This window comes from Hemiscyllium ocellatum, chromosome 20 (genome assembly GCF_020745735.1).
Source record: "Hemiscyllium ocellatum isolate sHemOce1 chromosome 20, sHemOce1.pat.X.cur, whole genome shotgun sequence".
Taxonomy (NCBI): Eukaryota; Metazoa; Chordata; class Chondrichthyes; order Orectolobiformes; family Hemiscylliidae; genus Hemiscyllium; species Hemiscyllium ocellatum.
In genome coordinates this window covers 9,413,113-9,436,787 of record NC_083420.1, presented here as the reverse complement: position 1 = coordinate 9,436,787, position 23,675 = coordinate 9,413,113, and the positions used below count along the sequence as shown (strand labels likewise).

General features: G+C 45.8%; 1 protein-coding gene across 1 annotated transcript in view; it reads left to right on the top strand.

Moving 5' to 3' along the window:
• Positions 1-2,282: 2,282 nt before the first annotated feature.
• Positions 2,283-23,675, top strand: part of ppl (periplakin) — an 81,509-nt gene continuing 60,116 nt past the window's right edge. The window contains exon 1 of the mRNA XM_060840489.1: positions 2,283-2,521. Coding sequence (XP_060696472.1) covers positions 2,478-2,521 — 44 coding nt within the window. The 5' untranslated portion in view covers positions 2,283-2,477. The remainder of the gene's footprint in view (positions 2,522-23,675) is intronic.

Here is a 23,675-nt window from a genome sequence, read left to right as displayed (position 1 = left end):
GCTGGAAAAACTCAGCAGTTCTAGCAGTATCTATGCAGAAAAGATTTACATTATGTTGTCAGGAGTTGAGCTACAAGGAGAGGCTGAACAAGCTGGAGCTGTTTCCCTGGAGTGTTGGAGGCTGAGGAGTGACCTTGCAGAGGCTTACAAAATATCAGGGGCATGGATAGGATAAACAGACAAAATCTTTCCCTGGGGTGGGAGAAAGGGAGGACTGCAGATGCTGCAGTTACTACAAACCGACCGACTCCCACAGCTATCTAGATTACACCTCCTCCCATCCTGCCCCCTGTAAAAATGCCATCCTATATTCCCAATTCCTTTGCCTCCGCCGCATCTGCTCCCAGGAGGACCAATTCCAATACCGAACAACCCAGATGGCCTCCTTCTTCAAAAACCGCAATTTCCCCTCCCACGTGGTTGACGATGCTCTCCATCGCATCTCTTCGACTTCCTGCACCTCTGCCCTTGAAACCCGCCCCTCCAATCGCCACTAGGACAGAACCTCACTGGTCCTCACCTTCCACCCCACCAACCTCCAGATACATCGTATCATCCTCCGTCATTTCCGCCACCTCCAGACAGACCCCACCACCAAGGATATATTTCCCTCCCCTCCCCTATCAGCATTCCAGAGAGACCATTCCCTCCGCGCCTCCCTCGTCAGGTCCACACCCCCCACCAATCCAACCTCCACTCCCGGCACCTTCCCCTGCAACGCAAGAAGTGTAAAACTTGTGCCCACACCTCCCCCCTCACCTGCCTCCAAGGACCCAATGGATCCTTCCATATCCGTCGCAAATTCACCTGCACCTCCACACACATCATTTACTGCATCCGCTGCACCCAATGTGGCCTCCTCTATATTGGGGAAACATGCTGCCTACTTGTGGAACGTTTCAGGGAACACCTCTGGGACACCCGCACCAACCAACCCAACCATCCTGTGGCAGAACCCTTTAACTCCCCTTCCCACTCCACCAAGGACATGCAGGTCCTTGGCCTCCTCCATCGCCAGACCCTGACCACATGACGCCTGGAGGAAGAGCGCCTTATCTTCCACCTAGGAACCCTCCAACCACACGGGATGAATGTAGATTTCTCCAGGTTCCTCATTTCCCCTCTCCCCACCTTATCTCAGTCTCAACCCCCGGATTCAGCACCGCCCTCTTGACCTGTAATCTTCTTCCCGACCTCTCCTCTCCCACCCCCTCTCCGGCCTATCACCCTCACCCTCACCTCCTTCCACCTATCGTATTCCCAGCACCCCTCCCCCAAATTCCCTCCCCCCTACCTTTGATCTTAGCCCACCTGACACACCAGCCTCATTCCTGAAGAAGGGCTTATACCCGAAACGTCGATTCTCCTGCTCCTCGGATGCTGCCTGACCTGCTGGGGTGGGGGAGTCCAGGACTAGAGAACATAGGTTTAGGGTGAGAGGGGAAAGATATAAAAGAGACCTAAGGGGCATCGTTTTCTCACAGAGGGTGGTACGTGTATGGAATGAGCTGCCAGAGGAAGTGGTGGAGGCTGGTACAATTACAGCATTTAAAAGGCATTTGGATGGGTATATGAATAGAATGGTTTGGAGGGATATGGGCTGAGTGCGGGCAGGTGGGAGTAGATTGGATTGGGATATCTGGTCGGCATGGACAGGTTGGACCAAAGGGTCTGTTTCCGTGCTGCACATCTCTATGACTCTATGACTAGAGTATATTCTAACAGGTTTATTTGGAAGTACAAGCTTTCAGAGTGCTGCTCCTTCATCAGGTAGCTGGTGGGACAGGATCATAGGACTCAGAACTTATAGTAAAAGGTCAAAGTGTTGTTCAACTAATGTGATGTATTGAACAAATCTAGACTACTGTTAAGCCTTTAATCATTTAGAATAAGGATGCAAAGTTAAAGTTTTGGGTCCAGTGACAAAATCAGAAAGTGCTGGAAAAGTTTGCCAGGTCTGGCAGCATCTGTGGAGAGACAGAAGGTTCATGTTTCAGACCTTTCTTCAGAATGAAGGCAGATCCTACCTGGGGAATGTGGAATGAGCATCAGGTCAGAGCTGGGCAGGGCCTACCTGAGCATCAGGTAAGAGCTGGGCAGGACCCATCCAGCCACCAATAGCAACAGCAAGGTGGGGGGGGCGTGGCCGAGGACTGCCAATTAAAGCTGGTTGCCGTGCAACCACGGAAGGTCGGCCAATGGGAAAGCACAGGGATGGTGAGGCGGTGGGCGGGTCTTGAGTGGCAGCTCCCGTCAATCTGCTGCTGGGAGTCTCAGGTAGATAGTGTCGAGAGGCAACAGGTGAGGTCAGTAGCTGTGTGTGTATCTCACTGTCTCATACACTTGACACACTCTGCAGTGTTACTCGGGATAAAAAGTCAGTGCTGTCTCTTTGTCAACCCATCAGAGAGAGAGAAGAAATCCCGTCTATTTGGAGGATAAGGATTTTATCATTAGCAACTCCAGGGACTGCCAAGATGTTTAAAAAGAAACCCAAGAACGTAACTCCCCCCAAAACCAAGTAAGTGTCCTATTTATTTGTAATTGTGCAGTTTATTTTAGAAACGCATTTTACTCATAGTACGTTCAATGTTTTACATGCCTTTCGAGGACCTTGTCATATAATCCAACAAAAAAAATTCCTTATTAAGTTTAAAAAAATGTCTTTGATCTGCTTTTGGCTTCCTTAATTAAAAAATTGCTTTCAAGCTCTGAAGGGCAGGGTGTGTTACCTGAGGTAACTTTAAGAAGTCTGTTTAAAGCAGCAAAGAACAACATAAAAGGCTGTGGTGCTGAGATTTAAAACTCTGACTTAACATGTTTTAATCTCCAGTACAAAATGTTAAAAGGACTTTGCAAAGTGTATGTTTGACAAGCATACTTCAGGTCATCAATCTGCTGTTCATACTGTAGATGAAGCACTAATTGATATGGACTGATGGCTTATTGCTTATTTTAAACTTTTTTTTAGATTATTACACAACAATTCTCTGATCTATTCCCATCAGCGTTGTACATTTCCCAGTGATTTATTGAGATGGGTGGAGTTTAATCCTCTGCACACTACAAATTAATAATCCCCAACCAAAACATTATAAGTTTTTGATAACAGAATGGAGGCTAACAGATGAGAGCATTTAAATCTCCGTCCCTCTGACTAGTTCAGTAGTCAGGTTGGTATTGTTGCTGTTTTGCTTAACAAAAAACCAGCCTCACTGTACATGGGCCGATGGATGAGCTGCAAACATAACCACAAAATTTAAAAAGTACTCCAGGGTAAAGCTGACATGTTGAATTACCTCTGCTTTCTGACGCGCAGCTGTGTTTCCCAGGATAAAAGGAGAGGAATACAGGTGCAGGATATCAGAAACCTGAAACAAAATTCTGCCAATGCATCTGTCAGTATTGGAAAGGCATCTGCAGGTTAATGCTTTGGGTGGGACCTTTCGTTCGAATGCAAGCGAAGGCTCTCATTTAAATGTTGCCAAAAAAAAAGCTGTACTTGCGCCATTTTCTGGTTTTGCTTTTCGATATTTCATCACAAATTCTGCAGCTTTGAGGGTGCAATCTTTTATTGTTCCCAGCAGGAAGGTTAGTTTATTTGGGATCAAAAACTTTGGTATGGTACACACATTTTGACAGACTGACGGTCGCGCTGTCCCACTTAGGGATTAAACTATCACAAACGTGGGAGGTTTTGTCTCCTAGGCATTTGGGTTAAAGCAATTCATTTGCCCTCTGGCTGAGGTGGGAAGCATTTTGTAAACATTAAGACCATGATAAGCAACCATTTGGTTGCATAGCACTTGAGTATCACTGAGAAAAAAGACATGTTTGTCAAAGTTTTGTCTTGCACTCGTCAGGATAATACACAAGAAATAAAAGATAAAAATCACACAATGCCAGGTTACAGTGCAACAGGTTTATTTGAAAGTACAAGCTTTTGGAGTACTATTCCTTCATCAGATAGCTACTGTAAGCTTGTACTTTTAAATAAACCTGTTGTGCTATAACCTGGTCTTGTGCGACTTTTAACTTGTCCATCCCAGTCCAACACTGGCACCTCCAAATAGAGTCATAGAAATGTACAGCATAGAAACAGACCCTTCGGTCTAACTTGTCCATGCCAACCAGATATCCCAACCCAATCTAGTTCCACCTGCAGCACCCGCCCATATCATGGCTACCAAGAAATAAAAGGTAAAGTTGCCATAGTCATCTTCTTTCATTACAGAGGGGCTACTGCTGGTGGTTTGACCCAAGGGTCATTATGCCTCAGACAAGGAGTGAAATTGAGAAGGCAGATGAGCCAAAGTGGGAATTGAACCCACGATGTTGGTATCACTCTGTTTCATGATCAAGACAGGCCTGATGAGTGCGAGATAAACAGATTTGACAAAATGTCTTTTTTTTCCCAACAATGTTATTATCATTGTGTAGAGTGCAAAGTTCTGCACTGGGACAAGTTGAATTGCAAATTCTGATAGATCGTGTGTTGTTTGCAAGTTTTATGATATTATTAATTTCTGGGGAGCAAAAACAATGGACAAATTCCTAGGTTAATTTAATAAGGGAATATTTCAAAATGCTAAAAGCTGAATATGTTGAGGAATGCTATTAATGTTTGAATTTAATTGCCCGTGGGATACCTTTACATTAGAACTGCTGTATCGTGAGTTGTTTCTGTTCAAAGGAGATAAATGGAAAGTTAGTCAGTGTGGAAATACAACGAGTAGTTAGCACCTTGCACAGAGTCCTTGGGAATATTGTAGGCTGAGCTGGATAGATAGAATCCATCTAACTCGATCAGTTGGGAAATCAGTGGTTCTGGGGAAAGGCAGGAAAGTGGACATGATGATTGTTGATTCGGCTGTGATCCTTTCGAACAGCAGAGCAGGTTTGAAGAGCTGCATGGCCTACTCCAGTTCCTATTTCTTATGGTCTCTTGGGTGTAAGTGACATGGTGGTTACTATCTTGTTGGATTTCACAAGAGTTGTTAGATGCTGTCCCCAAAACGCTGGCTGCATTTAAAAGATGGTAACAGATTAGATGGAATTAATGGGATGGTGATGATTGGGATGCGAGGTATATTCAAGAGTGTGGTGCTGGAAACGCACAGCCGGTCAGGCTGCATCCGAGGAGCAGAAGAATCAATGTTTCGGGAATAAGCCTTTCATCAGGAATGAGGTTTGTGAGGGAGGGGGGAGGGCTGAGAGATAAATGGGAGGAAGAGTGGGGCTGGGGGGGAAGGTAGCTGAGAATGTGATAGGTGGATGAAGGTGGGGGTGAAAGTGAGAGGTCGGAGAGGAGGATGGAGTGGATAGGTGGGAAGGATGATGGACACGTCAGGAGGGCGGTGCCGAGTTGGGAGCTTAGAACTGGGATAAGTGGGGCTGATGAAGGGCTTATGCCCAAAATGTTGATTCTCCTGCTCCTCAGATGCTGCCTAACCTGCTGTGCTTTCCAGCACCACACTCTTCAACTGTGATCTCCAGTATCTACAGTCCTCATTTATTCTCCTAAGTATATTCAAGGCCGAGATAAAACAATTTTTTAATCGGTAAAAGAATCGAGGGTTATGGGGAGAAGGCAGGAAAGTGGAGTTGAGAATGAATAAATCAGCCATTATCTTATTGAACAGACTGGAAGGGCTGAATGGCCTGTATCTGCTCCTACATGTTATGGTCTTAAAACTTGATAATGTCAAATTGGATTCCAATGGCACCCATTAAAGTCCCTTGATCATGTTAGCACTGCTGTCTTCTTTTTTTTAAGTGACAGGTTTAAATGATTGATACCACCCCACAAGATGACATACTAGATATAATAGCAAAGGTGTTTCCCACAGTGCAATAAGCTCGATTGGCCTAATTAATGAATAATAAACAGATTGGATTCCACACTGATAAGTGTAAAGCGTAAGAATGTGAGGCAAATAATCAGAGTTCAGAGTGCGGTTACATCCCTGGAACGAGGCACGGAGTTTTATGGGGAAAGACTGGGGTTGTAAAGACTAAAAGCAGCTTGATGTGGGACTACAGATTCCAAATCAGAGTAAGGAATCTACAGGGAGATTTGTCCACCAGCACCCTCCTGCTCCAAGCTATGGATAGAAGCTTTGGGTACAGGGAGTGACAAATTTGGAGGTGGGAAGGACCCTTCTCACCTCCACCAGATCTATGTTCTGGAGGTGAAAGTGAGGACTGCAAATGCTGGAGATCAGAGTCAGGAGTGTGGCGCTGGAAAAACACAGCTGGCCAGGCAGCATCCAAGGAGCAGGAGAGTCCTGTTCTTTGGATGCTGCCTGACCTGCTGTGCTCTTCCAGACGTATGTTCAGCCTGGTAAGGCCTACGGTTGATATTTTCATTCTTAGATCCTTATGTTTGAAGGCCACTTTGGAATCTCAACCCACCAACTGGATTTTAGCAAGCTCCAAGCAATCCTGGTCAAGGGGCTGGACATCAGGGGGTGGTGGGGTGGTGGGGTGGGGTGGGTAGGGTAAAGGGAGCTACCATGGTGGGTCCAACCCTCTCACCTCGCACCACCACCCCCCACCCCATCCCACAGACCATCAAAACGAGGAAGAGCACCTCCCCCCACCCACCCCAACCCTCGTCAGCTCTTCAGATTGCGGGGAAGATGTCTGAGGCCTCAGCAAGACTCCACCTTATGTAACTGCAGACAGAACTTTCTCCTCAATTGAGACGCTGTGCTGAATGATGGAAAAAGGCTGTTTCCTCTCGTGGGAGAATTTGGAACTAAGGGTTGTAGCTTACAAATAAGGAGTCACCCATTCAAGACAAAGACGAGGAAACTTTTTTGTTTTTCTCTGAGGTTTGTGCATATTTGGAATTCTTCGCCTCAAAAGACATTGGATGCAGAAACTTCAAATATTTTTCAGGTAGAGGATGACAGATTCTTGATGACCAAGGAATGTACACTCGAGCTTAAAATCCAAGAAGCCGTGATCTTGTGGAGCAGGCTGAAAGGGCCAAGTGGCCTACTTTTTCTCCTTGTTCGTTAACTCCCGCCCCGGTCACCAACCTCTTCTGTCAGGAAGAAGATACCAACAAGTTCAAGAACAGCTTCTTCCCCGCTATTGTTAGACTGCAGACATTCCTAATGTAGGGCTTATGGCCGAAACATCGATTCTCCTGTTCCTCGGATGCTGCCTGACCTGCTGTACTTTTCCAGTGCCCTGCACTTTTTGACTCGGACTCTAACATCTGCAGTCCGTATTTTCTCCTGCTGAATGGACCCCCTCAACTTTCAAATCTAATGTTCATCTTGGTTTTTGGACACCTTCTGTGCAGCTGTGACATTTGTATACCTCGCTGTGTTCACTCACCCACTGCTTTGTATGTCCTTATACGATATGAACTGTCTGCACTAAATGCAAAACAAAACTTTTCACTATACTTTAGTTTTGATTTGTTGTTGCCGCATGTTCCTATGTTCATTCGTCTGCTTGTATGGCTGTCTCCGTTGTGACTTTATGTGGAGGTGCCGGTGTTGGACTGGGGTGGGTAAAATTAAAAATCAGGAGGATTGCAGATGCTAGAGACCAGAGTCGAGAGTGTGGCGCTGGAAAAGCACAGCAGGTCAGGCAGCATCCGAGGGGCAGGAAAACTGACATATCGGGCAAGAGCCCTTCATCAGGAAGTTAAAAATCGCACAACACCAGGTTACAGTCCAGTAGGTTTATTTGGAAGCACTAGCTTTCAGTCGCTGGTCCTTCATCAGGTGGTTCACTTGACACACAAGAATCTAATGAAGTGTTTCATTCATAAGTTTATATGCAGCTTTGACAATCAGGCTAGAGTACCTTTGAAAAAGTTCTATTTTGATCAGATTAGATGTTTGTGGATGGAATCATGTCCTCCTCTGTCAAAACCATCAAGCTTAGGGCATGGCCCACCGTTGGGAGACAATGGTTGTAATGTATTCCATGAGGTTGCACTGGTTCCACCACATTCTATCTCAATGCCTGAAGCATTGAAACTGATGCAAAACATCACTGTTTCAGCCAAAGCCCCATTGTAGTTAATAAATGTTGTCACCACATTCACTTCGGATCTGGTCGTTCCACTCCTATTCATCGTGTGTACCGCAACAGCCCATCTCACCAATATTTGGATAGGCAAGGTGCACTTTGCTGGGGATTTCTTTTGAAGTGGCTGTATTGAGGGTTAATGTTTTAACACCAAACGAGGGTCTTTCAAAGTAACTACGTGGTAAGGAAGCTTTAAGTACAAGACAAGTCAGCAATTTCATCGTCATTCCAGCAAATGGGTTACCGCACAGCATGGGCTGAGTTAAATTCTAACAGTTTTCACAGAATCTTGTGTTATCATTAACTGGAATCCCAAACAGTCAAATTCCACCCAAATTAATTCTGTTTATGATTAACGGGAACGCTAGCGTAACAACAAATGCTGATCAGCTCAGCTGTCACTCGTCTGAGACCCAAGTCATTCGGAGTCAGTGATATAACTCAGTACAAGTTAAAAATGCATCAAAATTCTCAGCCCTTTGATCATGGTTTAGAAATTGCAGGATAAAAAGTTCTGTCATTCTAATAGTAATGACGCACAACGTCTTTTCCCTGGGCTGGGGAGTCCAGAAACCGAGGCCATGGGTTCAGGGTGAGAGGGGAAAGATTCAAAAGGGAACGAAGGGGCAATGTTTTCACACAGAGGATGGTACGTGTATGGAATGAGCTGCCAGAGGAAGTGATGGAGGCTGGTACAATTACAGCATTTAAAAGGCATCTGGATGGGTATATGAATAGGAAGGGTTTAGAGGGATATGGGCCAAGTGCTGGCAAATGGGACTAGATTAGTTTAGGATATTGGTTGGCATGGATGAGTTGAACCAAAGGGTCTGTTTCCATGCTGTACAGCTCTATGATTCTATAATTAATTGTGCTAAACCCCAGATGGTGATTCTAACTGAATAAATCTTCAAAACTATTGCATTCATTTAGCATCTTTCATGACTTCAGGATGTCTTGAAGCACTTTATAGCCAATGAAGGTAGTAATTTCAAAACGTGTTACTTTTCTTGAAGACAAGTGGACTGAATAGAGGAGAAGCTGTTCCCGCTTGTAAAAAGATGAAGAGCAAGAGACTTAAAGTGATGTGCAAAACAGGAGAGGGTAATGTGAGAAAAAAAACATTTGGACTCAGCGAGTAGTTTGGGTGTGGAATACACTGCCTGAAAATGCTGGAGGCAAGTTCAATTGAGGCATTCAAGAGGGTATTGGATAGTTATTTGGATAGAAATAGTTTACAAGGATGTGGGTAAAGATTCTGGATTAGTGGTGCTGGAAGAGCACAGCAGTTCAGGCAGCATGCAAGGAGCAGGAAAATTGACGTTTCGGGCAAAGCCCTTCATCAGGAATAAAGGCAGTGAGCCTGAAAGGTGGAGAGATAAGCTAGAGGAGGGTGGGGGTGGGGAGAAAATAGTATAGAGTACAATGGGTGAGTGGGGAAGGGGATGAAGGTGATAGGTCAGGGAGGAGAGGGTGGAGTGGATAGGTGGAAAAGGAGATAGGCAGGTAGGACAAGTCCGGCCAAGTCATGGGGTCAGTGCTGAGCTGGAAGTAGGGTGAGGTGGGGTAAGGGAAAATGAGGAAACTGTTGAAGTCCACATTGATGCCCTGGGGTTGAAGTGTTCCGAGGCGGAAGATGAGGCGTTCTTCCTCCAGGCGTCTGGTGGTGAGGGAGCGGCGGTGAAGGAGGCCCAGGACCTCCATGTCCTCGGCAGAGTGGGAGGGGGAGTTGAAATGTTGGGCCACGGGGCGGTGTGGTTGATTGGTGCTGGTGTCCTGGAGATGTTCCCTAAAACGCTGTGCTAGGAGGCGCCCAGTCTCCCCAATGTAGAGGAGACCGCATCGGGAGCAACAGATACAATAAATAATATTAGTGGATGTGCAGGTAAAACTTTAGATGTGGAAGGCTCCTTTAGGGCCTTGGATGGAGGTGAGGGAGGAGGTGTGGGCACAGGTTTTGCAATTCCTGTGGTGGCAGGGGAAGGTGCCAGGATGGGAGGGTGGGTTGTAGGGGGGCGTGGACCTGACCAGGTAGTCACGGAGGGAATGGTCTTTGCAGAAGGCAGGAAGGGGTGGGGAGGGAAATATATCCCTGGTGGTGGGATCTGTTTGGAGGTGACGGAAATGTCGGCGGATGATTTGGTTTATGCGAAGATTTGTAGGGTGGAAGGTGAGCACCGGGGCGTTCAGTCCTTGTTACGGTTGGAGGGGTGGGGTCTGAGGGCAGAGGTGAGGGATGTGGACGAGATGTGTTGGAGGGCACCTTTAACCATGTGGGAAGGGAAATTGCGGTCTCTAAAGAAGGAGGCCATCTGGTGTGTTCTGTGGTGGAACTGGTCCTCCTGGGAGCAGATACGACGGAGGCGAAGGAATTGGGAATACGGGATGGCATTTTTGCAGGAGGTAGAGTGGGAAGAGGTGTAATCCAGGTGGCTGTGGGAGTCGGTGGGTTTGTAAAAAAGTGTCAGTGTCAAGTCGGTCGTCATTAATGGAGATGGAGGGGTCCAGGAAGGGGAGGGAGGTGTCAGAGATGGTCCAGGTAAATTTAAGGTCAGGGTGGAATGTGTTGGTGAAGTTGGTGAATTGCTCAACCTCCTCGCGGGAGCACGAGGTGGCGCCAATGCAGTCATCAATGTAGCGGAGGAAGAGGTGGGGAGTGGTGCGATAATTACGGTAACTAGCACTAGGTGACAATGCTTATTTGAAGAACTGATACAATCACAATGGGCCTGCTTCTGTGTCCTAACACTGTGATGGAGTAAAGCATCTGATGTTAGATGCGGAGGTCACTAATTTCCAAACGTGGCTGTGCACATGTTTATTGGAACTGAGTTTGCGCTGAAGAAATAGGATAGTCCTTCACCATGCTTTCAAAGATCTCAGCTATAACAGACGCTAAAACATGTGCATTGTACCGCCCCTGACATCTACTGTGACTGTGAAGGGAAGCCTTTGCAGATTCACCTGGAGGTTTAACAGATCTCTAAAGGGGGGAGAATCGGCCAAGGTGGTTCATGCAGTTAATGTGCCCTATCGAGAAACCTCTTTGGAGCCATTCCTTTAAGTTCCAAATGACACCTTAACCAACTTAATGATGTTTTAATATAAAATGAACATTTGAATGTGAGCACACCAATTAGGGGCATCTTCTCTACTGCTTGGATATAATTGCTACCATATCATTCTTTTCTCTGTATTCATTCACTGGCTTGGCAGCATTTATTGTCCATCCCTAATTGCCCCAGAGAGCACTGAAGAGTCAACCCCATTGCTGTTGCTCTGGAGTTACATGTAGGCCAGACCAGGTACTGATGGCAATTTTCTTCCCTAAAGGATATCAGTGAACCAGATGAGTTTTTTTTGACAATTGACAATGGATTCATGGTCATCATTAAACTCTTAATTTCTGATTTTATTTTTTCATTGAATTCAAATTTCACCATCTGCCATGGCAGGATTTGAACCCAGGTCCCCAGAACATCATCTGGGTCTCTGGATTAACAGTCCAATGATAAGACCACTAGACCATTCCCTCCCCATTTGATGAATTCCGAAATGGCTAATGAGTCCAATGCCTGATCCCCTGACTCTGCCACTCTTGAGGCAGGTAACACTTGAAGTGCTGGCCACCTGGGCTATTTTGGGAGTTTGTGCACCTCCTCCAATGCCACAATTGTACCTCTGCACCTTCCAACAACATCCATCGATATGCGCGCTGCCTTCCCAAGTCAACCTTCTTCATTTTGGTCACTCACAAGACAAGGGTCTCCCATGCGTCAGCAAGGGATGTTTGATCTCTTCAGGTGGCAGTGGGGACATCCCTAAACCATCATCCTCCTGCCACCACCAAACTCTGAGAAAAACAGTTGCTTTGGGACTCTGGATTCAGACTTCTGAGTGACAGCCCCACCCAGGTGAGCGGGTTTTGAGAGATTAGTGCCTTGATGCTGAGCGTGTTGAGTTGGGAGAGGACACTGCTGTTGGACTGCCCTTTCCTGCCATCAAATTTGGAGGATCTTGGGAGAGACTGGCTGCTGGTACCTCTCCAGGGTTTTGAGGTGCCTGCTGGAGACTGATACGGTTTGGAGACTTGAACAGAGTGCAGCAACATAAAGGCAAATTGATGGAAAATCTCAGCAGGCCTGGCAGCATCTGTAGAGAGAAAGCAGAGTTAATGTTTCTGGTTGACTGAGCCTTCCTCAGACTAGGGGGATCAGTAATGGCTGGTGATCCATGATCTAAGTCTGGAGTCACCTGAGCAGCACATTGAATGCCATGATGAGTCTCTGGACCATTATAAATGGTGGTTTTCATTTGCAGCCAGAAGACAGTGTGACCATTAATTAAAGAATCAAGTGTTGCAACTAAATGCCTAAACTACAAGCAGTCAGACTTGTGAAAACATTCACTTTCACAAGTGAAAACCATGGCTTGTGTGACTACAGTTTGAGAAGTCGTATATGTATTAGGTTACCTTGTGACATATTAGCCTAAGATTTATTTTTAAAATAAAAAAAACTTCCTAGGCATTGAAGACGCCTAAATAAAGGCCAACACACCAGGTTATAGTCCAAAAGGTTTAATTGGAAGCACACTAGCTTTCGGAGAATCGCTACTTCATCAGGTGGTAGTGATGAAGGAGGTCGCTCCGAAAGCTAGTGCTTCCAATTAAACCTGTTGGACTATAACCTGGTGTTGTGATTTTTTAACTTTGTACACCCCAGTCCAACACCGGCATCTCCAATTCATAAATAAAGGCCAATTACTTTTGAACATCAGGTATTTCTGGAGGAGGAAAGCTGTCCAGAAATTGGGCTAAGTTCTGATGGTTCTGCTAGAGTTATTCATGTACGGGATGTGGGATGTTGCTTGGCCAGCCCTGCATTTATTGCCCGTTCCTAGTAGCTCTTGAGAAGGTGCTGCCTTCTTGAACCGCTGTAGTCCATTTGATGCAGATAAACCCACAATGCTGTTAGGGAGGGAGTTTGAAATTTTGATCCAGCAACATTGACTAGGAACCAACATTTCACTGGTTTCACACTGTGGTCTGGAAGAATTCGGTTTCAGTAATCTAGGTCGAAATGTCTCTGTAGCTTTTATAGTCACCCAGAGTCACTGCAGTGTAAATTCATTGAAGTGGAAGTTCTAAAAGCAGCCTTTAGCTGTGAAGATACAGCCCAAACCTGCAGGGAGCTTCCTGTGAAGAAATAGTAACTGTGATTAGTTGGAAATTTGTTGTGAGCCAGTTTTCATGGTCTGCTATCATCCTGGAGAAAGTGAGGTCTGCAGATGTTGGAGATCAGAGATCGAGAGTGTGGTGCTGGAAAAGCACAGCAGGTCAGGCAGCATCCGAGGAGCAGGAGAATTGACATTTCGGGCATAAGCCTTTCATCAGGAATGAGGGTGTCTGGGCCAAGCAGGGGGGGTGGGGGCTGCTGAGAGATAAATGGGAGGGGGCTGGGGCTGGGGGGAAAAGTAGCTGAGAATGTGCTAGGTAAATGGAGGAGGGGGTGAAGGTGAGAGGTCGGCGAGGAGGGTGGATAGGTGGGATGGAAGATGGACAGGTCATGAGGGTGGTGCTGAGTTGGAGGATTGGGACTGGGATAAGCTGGGGGGAGGGGCTGATGAAGGGCTTGTGCCTGAAACATCGACTCTCCTGCTCCTTGGATGCTGCCTGACCTGCTGTGCTTTTCCAGCACCGCTCTGTCGACTCTGATCTCATCCCTGTCAACTTTGACACCTTCAATCTTCATCAACAGCTCACTGAACCTGAGGGTGGTGGCACAATGAATCTTTGGGAGTCCTCACCACAGACAGCTTGGAGGGTGGGGGGAGGGGTGGGGCGTGCAGAGTCCTTGTAGATATTTAAAGGAAGGAGAGAGGGAGAGAAAGAAAGACAAGTAGAAGTGAGGGATCAGTCTTGAATGGCAAGTTCAAGGGGCTGAATGGTCTACTGTTCCTATCTCTCGGAGTCTTATTGCTGGACCAGCAATCCAGAGATCCAGGTTATTGCTGTAGGTACATGGGTTCAAATCCTGCTGTGATAGTTGGTGAAATTCCATTAATAAACCTGGATCATAAAGCTAACGTTGATCATGCCAACTCTGATAGGTATTTAATTTTACTGATTGGTGAACCAGATGGATTTTCATAATGTCCTTTTTAAGGGAGAGAAATCTGTTGCCTTTACTGGGTCTAGCCTACATATAACTCTTTAATTGCCCTCTGGATTAGCGGGCAAGCCACTCCGTTCAGTAGGCACCAAGTAGTGACACACAGGAAATAATTAAGAAAATGTCACCTGTCTCATCCAGTTATATCAGCCAATTCGAGCCTTGATGTCTACACAGAGAAAGTGAGGACTGCAGATGCTGGAGATCAGAGTCGAGAGCAAGGTGCTGGAAAAGCACAGCAGGTCAGGCAGCATCCGAGGAGCAGGAGAATCAACATTTCAGGCATAAGCCCTTCAGGAAGAATGAGGGCGTGTGGGCCAAGCAGGGGGGGTGGGAGCTGCTGAGAGATAAATGGGAAGGGGGTGGGGCTGGGAGGAAGGTAACTGAGAGTGTGATAGGTGGATGAAGATGGGGGTGGGGTGATGGAGATAGGTCAGAGAGAAGAGTGTAGCGGATAGTTGGGAAGGAAGATGGACAGTTCAAGAGAGTGGTGTCGTGTTGGAAGGTTGGATCTGGAATAAGTGGGGGGGATGGGAAATGAGGAAACTGCTGAGATCCACATTGAACCCAGGGTGGAAGATGAGGCGTTTTGTGCTGTCACAGTGTTCTTGAACAAAGAAACTATTTTGTTCTCCATATTTTCAATACTTGTATTCAAAATTTTTAAAAAAGTGGCAAACATAGAATTTTAACCAGGCAGGCTAATGATCACAGGGAGCAGTCAGAAAATACCACAGTTATTTAACACTGTGTAATATCCAGCAAATGTTGGGTATTTTACAATAGCAATATTATTCTGGAAAACTTAATAACGTGACCCACGTCTCTGAGCTTAGTTTCGTTATGTTTCTGCTAAAGTAGCTGTTCTTTGGAAGAAGGGTCACTGGACCTGAAATGTATGTTAACTTTGCTTTCTTTCCTTGGACGATGCCAGACCGCTGGAGTTTTCCCAGCTATTCCTGAGGTTTGTTGTGATCCCTGTGAAAGGGGCCCGAAATGAATCAGTCTGTCCCAGACCCGTGACACACTACACTGGCTCCCAGTCTGGCAGCGGCTCCATTTTAAAGATCTCTCCCTACGCCTCCCAACCTGTGTCACTTTCCCCAGCCTCAGCAACCCTCCAGCTCCAACTCCAACCACTTGAGCACCTCCTGGTTTTGAGACTCAGTCATCAGTGACTGGACCTGGGCCGTAAGTTCTGGAAGTCCTCCCCCACCATAAGCAGGAAATTACTGAAGATTGATTGGCACTTTCAAAATGAAGGCATGGGAGAGGAATAGTAGAGATGTACAGTTCATGGATCAGTCTTGTGTATTGCCCTCTCCTAATCACTATTCTTAGGCACTCCATGCATAACAACATCTTCTAACCTCAAAACCCCTCCTAGTCCTCACTGCATCATCATAGAAACCCTACAATGTGGAAACAGGCCATTTGGCCCAACAAGACCTCCAAAGACTATCCCACCCAGACCCATTCCCATACCACTCATATTTACCCCTGACTAATGCACCTAGCCTACATGTCCCTAGACACTATGGGCAATTTCTCCTGGCCAGTTCACCTAACCTGCACACTGTTGGATTGTGGGAGGAAACTAGAGCAAACCCATGCAGGCACAGGGAGAATGTGTGGAGTTTACACAGACAGTCAACAAAGGCAGGAATTGAACCCAGGTCCTTGGAGCTGTGAGGCAGCAGTGCTAACCACTCAGCCACAGTGCTGCATCATGCTTTCAATCCCAGAGTATCAACATAAGTCGATTACAGAAAGCAGTCTTCAGTTTGCAGATCACCTGGGAGTTAGCTGAATAGAAAAGGCTTGGTCAGTCAATATTTGTTAGTACTTTGACAAAAAATAGCATTAATCTTATCCTCTTTCAATCTGTCCATAAACTCTTGACCTTTTCTCACCTCCTGTATCGAAATGACTAGCAGGCGTATAAGTTGCGCACAGATCTCAGGGATTTAAAAGTCCTCAGGTTTTGAAGAGGCTGATCTCCTTGTTCAAGGATTGATGTTCCACCCTGAACCTCATGGAGTATATCTGATCAAGGAGCAGTGCTCCGAAAGCTAGTGCTTCCAAATAAACCTGTTGGACTATAACCTGGTGTTGCGTGATTTTTAACTTTGCGAAAGTGAGGTCTGCAGATACTGGAGATCAGAGTCGAGAGTACGGTGCTGGAAAAGCACAGCAGGTCAGGTAGCATCCGAGGAGCAGGAGAATTCACATTTCAGGCATAAGCCCTTCATCAGGATTTTTACCTTTGTCCACCTCAGTCCAACACCGGCATCTCCACGTCATGGCTACTTTGTGAAGGACATCCCTGCCAAGTAGACTCTATCTAAGAGACACACAGCTGGGAAGTAAGTTGTTTCTTCATAATGTAACTCGGCCACATTAGTTCGCTCTTGTTGCAGGGGCTGTGGATAAATAAAAAACCTTTGAACCTAGTCTTTTTTAATACAAGTTTCCTGATGTCCCAAAACAATAGTGAGGGAAAATAAAACTCCTCTGGCGCTCTCTACCCTCAAAGTGGTGGGAGCAAAGCTCTTGAATTTTTTTTTAAGGTTAAGGGCAGAGGGGGACAGGAGTTAGGTGGGAAGGTGAAGTAATCAGAACCTTTACTGAATGGCAGAACAGGCTCAAGGGGCAGAGTGGCCTACTCCCTGCTCCTAATCCATATGGAAAACAATGCCATTTTCCAGAATGGATTTAGCCAGAATAATCTTGCTCAGTTCTCTTGGATTGCACCTTGATAGCCAGATTAAAATTTAACGCCATTAAATAAAACTTCAGTTGTTGCTACTTTAGGGGAACCTCATTGCATCCCTTGCACCTGTTATAACATTCTGCATAAAGTATAGTCTGAAAATTTCCATGCTTTTGAAGACCCAATTGTGATATATAATTTGTACATGTTTATAAAGCTCTTTTTAGGGGAGGGGCCAGGCATACAAACCATGCAAAAAATGCATTGGGTGTGTCCACCACAACATACTAAAAGAGGGTGTTGAAACCTGTCGGACTTCTACATGTTGTTTAACTCTTTGTGAACTAGAATTTAAATATGTGTCACTGAGAAAGTAGCTCGGTTATCTGACTAAAAGCATCCACACCTGTTGGAGTGAAGTGGTTGCATGCTTGTACTCAAAGTTGAGAGTTCCCCACCCTCCTATTTATCTCTCAGCCCTCTTCCCCCTCCACATTCCTGATAAAGGGCTTATGCCTGAAACGTTGACTCTCCTGCTCCTCGGATGCTGCCTGACCTGCTGTGCTTTTCCAGCAACGCATTTTTTGACTCTGACCTCCAGCATCTGCAGTCCTCACTTTCTCCTAGTTGTTTAACAAGAAAAGACACAGAGTAAGAGTGAGTGCTAAACCAATATAATGTGCTTTGCATCCATTGAGAAAGCCCCCAAATCTTCCCCATATGTTAACTGAGTCTTTGACATTTCATTACTGTGACCATTTAATTAAGAACTTAATTAAACTGGTTCCTGATCAGTTCTGAATCTCTGTGGTGTACGTTACCAGGGGAAGCCCTGACGTGGCTAGTTCTTAGTCACAATAGCAAATGCTTTTCCCAAAGCCACGTAATCATTTCATTGTCCATCTAAATGTTGTCCTGCAGCTACCCTGAGTTCACTGATCTCTGTGTAGATTCTGAGGCAGTGTAAAGTGTTTCAGGCCCTTTGAGAGAGGTGATTTATTTGTATCACCAAGTTCGCTTCTGAATGTTTCAATACACCAGTGAGGCAAGCCTGCTGCAAATGTAGACCCACAAATTCTCTGACCCAATCTCTCTCACCCATATTCTTGTCATCCCTCCAAACCGAAACCACATTTACAAAGACAGACGCAGCTCCTGTGACCTGTGAAGGTTCACATCTGAATTTGTTTTCCTTACATATACTTTATTCATAATGTTTGTGAAAGTACATTCTAAAATATTTCAACTTGAATGTTTTAGAGAGTGCAATAAAATTCACCTTATCTCCACATAGCACATTCCACTCTTGGGTGTCTCAATCTCATCATAACGCCCTTTAATATTTATAATATGCATAGCATGTAAGCAGCATATTGCTCAGATTTCTTTTCTTTTGTATGGACTTGGAATCATAGAATCAGGCCATTTGGCCCAACAAGTCCACCCAACCCTCCAAAGAGTATCCCACCCAGACCCATTTCCTTACCCTATTACTAATGCATCTACCATGTACATCCCTGAAAACTATGGGACAATTTAGCATGGCCAATTCACCTGCCCTGCACATCTTTGGACTGTGGGAGGAAACTGGAGCACTCAGAGGAAACCCACACAGACACAGGGAGACAGTCTGGGTGGAGTTGGTATTGAACCCCGGTCCCTGGCGCTGTGAAGCAGCAGTGCTAACCACTGAGCCCACGTGACGTCTGAGATCCTGTTCCAGGATTGGAAATCAATGCTGCAAATGGCATTGCGCGGTGACCAGTGTGCATGGACCCTCAGAGCTTTGAGGGAACATTGTGTGTAAAATGTAAAGCCGAACAGCAAACCATCGCAAACTGAAAATTACAGAGAATGTGCTCGAGCTAAACTTTTCAGTCTACAGTGTGTTCCACACTGATGTGCCTCTGTTTAATTCCATGACTTTTGAAATTTATCTCCGTGTTATTGGATTTATGGAGCTGCATGTCACTGAGGCACACCAATCACATGATAGATGTCACCTTGGCTTCGTCTCAAACCTGCAAGACATATCTTGTCGGTGTTTAGGAAATTCACATTGATTTGGAAATTGGAAACATGGGGAAGTTCTGAAGTGTGCACACACTGGAGGAGCTTAGGAATGCATTGGCAATGGTCTCTCTGATCACCAGCTCCCATTGGACAGGCAGAAGAGGTACTCGGACAAGGTAAAAAATGAGGTCTGCAGATGCTGGAGATCACAGCTGAAAATGTGTTGCTGGTCAAAGCATAGCAGGCCAGGCAGCATCTCAGGAATAGGGAATTCGACGTTTCGAGCATAAGCCCTTCATCAGGAATGTTTTTTTTTTGGCCGGGGCAGGCAGGTTTGTGGATTTTGGGCAGGAGGTAGAAACGGGCGGTGCGGGATTGTGGGACTATGAGGTTGGAGGCGGTGGATGGGAGATCCCCTGAGGTGATGAGGTCCTGGATGGTCTGGGAGATGATGGTTTGGTGGTGGGAGGTGGGGTCGTGGTCAAGGGGGCGATAAGAGGAGGCATCCGCGAGCTGGCGTTTGGCCTCAGCGGTATAAAGGTCAGTGCGCCAAACTACCACCGCGCTTCCCTTGTCTGCGGGTTTGATGGTGAGGTTGGGATTGGAGCGGAGGGAGTGGAGGGCTGCACGTTCTGAGGGTGAGAGGTTGGAGTGGGTGAGGGGGGTGGACAGGTTGAGTCGGTTAATGTCACGGCGGCAGTTGGCTATAAAGAGGTCGAGGGCGGGTAGGAGGCCAGCACGGGGTGCCCTGATGAAGGGCTTATGCTCGAAACGTCGAATTCCCTATTCCTGAGATGCTGCCTGGCCTGCTGTGCTTTGACCAGCAACACATTTTCAACTCAGACAAGGTACCTACCATGTATTGGCACTGTAACCTAGCAACAGTGAGGTGCATTCAAGAGAAAGGCAGAGGAGAGTGGGGAAGAAAATTGACAATAATGACATCTCCGGTGTGAGTCTGCACATTGGATTAAAGTATCATTTTATCCACATACTGAATAAAACTGGTTTAAACAGACTTGTGGATTTTGTGTATGTTGATGTTATGTTCAAGTTATGATGCATGTTTAATGTACCTCAATTGTTAGAAGCAGTAATTTAAGAATTTCAGACACCTTGTTTAAGTACCAGTGTCTGACCTTGTGTGCTGAGGACAGGGATGTTATGCTGAAACTGTACAAAAGTGCAGTTAGAATTAGGTCGCATGTACTCACATGAGTAAGGTGAAAAGTTTACAAAGTTGACACTTACAGCGCCATCTTTGGTAGCAAGGTAGTCAGGAATAAATCAGAAAAAGCAAAGAAATAAAAGGTCCCGCATGACACACTTTTGCACCATCTTAGGTACAAATTGTATCCAAGTACAAAAGTTTAGGAACCAATTAGAAGAATAAAAAAATAAAAATTTCAGAAGTACTGTCCTTCCAGCTGAGTCCGCACTGGCCTCCAGTTCTCGCTGTGCCTCCCCTCCAGTCCGGACTACACCACAGCCGGATTATTATGTGCAGTTTGGAATCCACACTATAACAAGGGAGAGGATAACACTGGAGAGGGTGCCGAGGAGATTTACCAGAATTTCAGTTATGAAGAGAAATTGGACTGACCGGGCTTGTTTTCCTTTTGAGCAGAGGAGATTGAGGTGGGATATGACTGAACATCAACCGTAAAAAACTACAGCACAGTACAGGCCCATTGGCCCTCAATGTTGTTGCAGCCTTTTATCCTACTCTAAGACAAAACTAACCTACATACGTTTCACTGTATTATCATCCATGTGCCTATCCAAGAGTTGTATAAATGGCCCTGACTCCACAGCCACTGCTGGCAGTGCATTCCACGCATCCACCACAGTCTGTGTAAAGAACGTCCCTCTGACATCTCCCCTAAACCTTCCTCCAATCACTTTTTAAAATTACGCCCCATCATGACAGCCATTTCCTCACTGGGAAGGTGTCTCTGGCTATCCACTCTATCTAGGCCTCTCAACATCTTGTACACCTCTATCAAGTCACCGCTCATCCTCCTTGCTCCAATGAGAAAAGCCCTAGGTCCCTCAACCTTTCTTCATAAGACAGAATCCTGGTAAATCTCCTCTGCACCCTCTCTCTAAAGCTTCCACATCCTTCCTATAATGAGATGTGTAAGATAATGAGGGGCACAGATAGGGAGGAAGGAAGCAACTCTGGCCCTTGCTCGAGGGATCAGTGACCAAGGGGCATTGGTTTAAGGTGAGGGGCAGAGGTTTATAGGGCATTTGAGGAAAGACGTTTGCCACTCGGAGGATAGTGAGAATCTGTGAGCCCACTGCTTTAAGGTTAGTGGAGCATAAACCCTCCTCGTATCGGGGAGGTATTCAGATGGTTACTTGCGATGCTAAAGCATGCAGGGCTATGGGCCAAGTGCTGGGAGTAGGTGGGGGCTTGTTTTTGACTTGTACAGATTCAATGGGCTGAAGGGATTTTTTTTCTGTGCTGTAGGTCTGTACGACCAGGGTACAGGGACAGATTTCAGAATGTTTAGAACAATTAAATTTCGTTTGGGGAAGTTTTCAATAGGATTCCTGTTCTTTTCCCAACCACGATATCAACTTGGGACATTTTTGGAGAGGTAACTTATGCCCGTTCATATACAAAAAGAAAACACCATTTTAATCTGGTGCCTCTCATGTCATCCGGGCATGCCAAAGCATTTCACAGCCAATTAAGTACTTTCTCTCAAACTTCTGTCTGACTTCAGCAAATTGTGCACAGCAGGGTTCCACCGAACAGCAATGTGATAATTACCAGATCATCATCTCGAGCCAAATGCGTACGACCTAAACTCCGATGTGATGAGTTGTTTAAAAAATAACTCTGGCTCAGGGTGAAAAGGGGAAGGATTTGTTCAAGTTGTTAATTATAAATGTGGGAGACCATTTTATCCAAATCTGCCCATCAAAAGACTGTTGAGAAAATGGAGAACGCTGATTTCCTCACCTATCTGGTATTGAAAGTTAGAAAGTAAGATTGGCTGCTGTATGAAAGCAACATTGTGTTGAGTTCCATGGGTTTCCTATCTAAGAGATTGAGTTAAAGTTCCCGGATGAAGCGCTTATGCCCGAAACATCAATTTTTTTCCTGCTCCTCAGATGCTGCCTGACCAGCTGTGCTTTTCCAGTTCCCCACACTCGACTCTGATCGCCCTTTTAAACTTGCCTTAATCTGTAAGTGATTAGATTAGATTAGAGTGGAAACAGGCCCTTTGGCCCAACAAGTCCACACTGACCCTCTGAAGGGTCAACCCACCCAGACCCATTCCCCTTCACCCAACGCTACAGGCAATTTAGCATGGCCAATTCACCTAACCTGCACATTTTTTGGACTGTGGGAGGAAACCCACTCAGACACGGGGAGAATGTGCAAACTCCACACAGACAGTTGCCTGAGGCGGGAATTGAACCCGGGTCTCTGGTGCTGTGAGGCAGCAGTGCTAACCACTGTGCCGCCCATAGCAGGCCCAAGTCAATAGATGTGGAGCTGGGAAAACACAGCAAGTCAGACAACATCCGAGGAGCAGGAAAGTCAACGTTTCATCAGGGCGAAGAGTTTTGGGCCCAAAAGGTTGAACTTTCCTGCTCCTTAGGTGCTTTCAGACCTGCTGTGCTTTCTCAGCTCCACATCTATTAACTCTGGCTTCCAGCATCCACACTGTCTCCTATTGATGACATCAGCTCCCTAGTCTATGGCCGTCATTTGGGAACTTCTATGATGGTTTACTCTTGCATTCAGCAGAATGAGGACATTTTGTCTCTCCGGAATCTGGGCAGAGTTTAAACCCAATTCCTGGTCAGAAAGCGACTGCGCTAATTTATTGCATCATCCAATTCTTGAGAAAATTGAGTTTAAAATAATACTTAGTCATGCGAGAGCTTAACCTTTTTTATGAACAGTTAGCACATTCTCAAAGAGAAGTATTTTCTTGTTGTCGATGTGATGATTTCCCGAGCACAGAAAGGACCTTGTTCCAAGATATTGGGCAATGGTTTTTTTTTAACATCTGGTTTGTAACGGTGACACGTGTTTCCACAAAGGTTGCTGTAATGATTGAACTACTTCAAGGCTTCTTCATGACCATGGAAGGTGTTGAATCGAGGTCAGCGCAATTTAGTAAAATTAAGCAAAGGGAAGTTTATTTTTAAAAAAGTGTTAATCATTTCCATTTCCACTCTGGGAATTTGAACCACTGCTGTTTTTGCCGGTGGAAATATTGTGTGTAAATTGGGCTCAGAGCCTGGTACGAACCTGAAAATTGGAATGCGGTAATGTCAGGAGGATCCCAATGCTGGGTCCCAGGGCTGGATACCCCCTACAATGGCAGCCTCGTCCAATCAAACTCGCTCCTAAAAAAGACGTGAGCCCATAAAAGGTAAATGTTAAATAGAGTCTTAGAGATGTACGGCACAAAAATAGACCTTTCAGTCCAACTCATCCATGCCAAGCAGATATCCTAACCTAATCTAGTCTCATTTGCCAGCACCCAGCCCATACCCTCCAAACCCTTCCTATTCATATACCCATCCAGATGCTTTTAAAATGTTCTATTTGTACCAGCCTCCACCACTTCCTCTGGCAGTTCATTCCATACACGTACCACCCTCTGCTTGGAACAAATCATCTGTTAGGTCCCTTTTAAATATTTCCCCTCTTACTCTAAATCTATGCCCTCTAGTTCTGGACTCCCCCA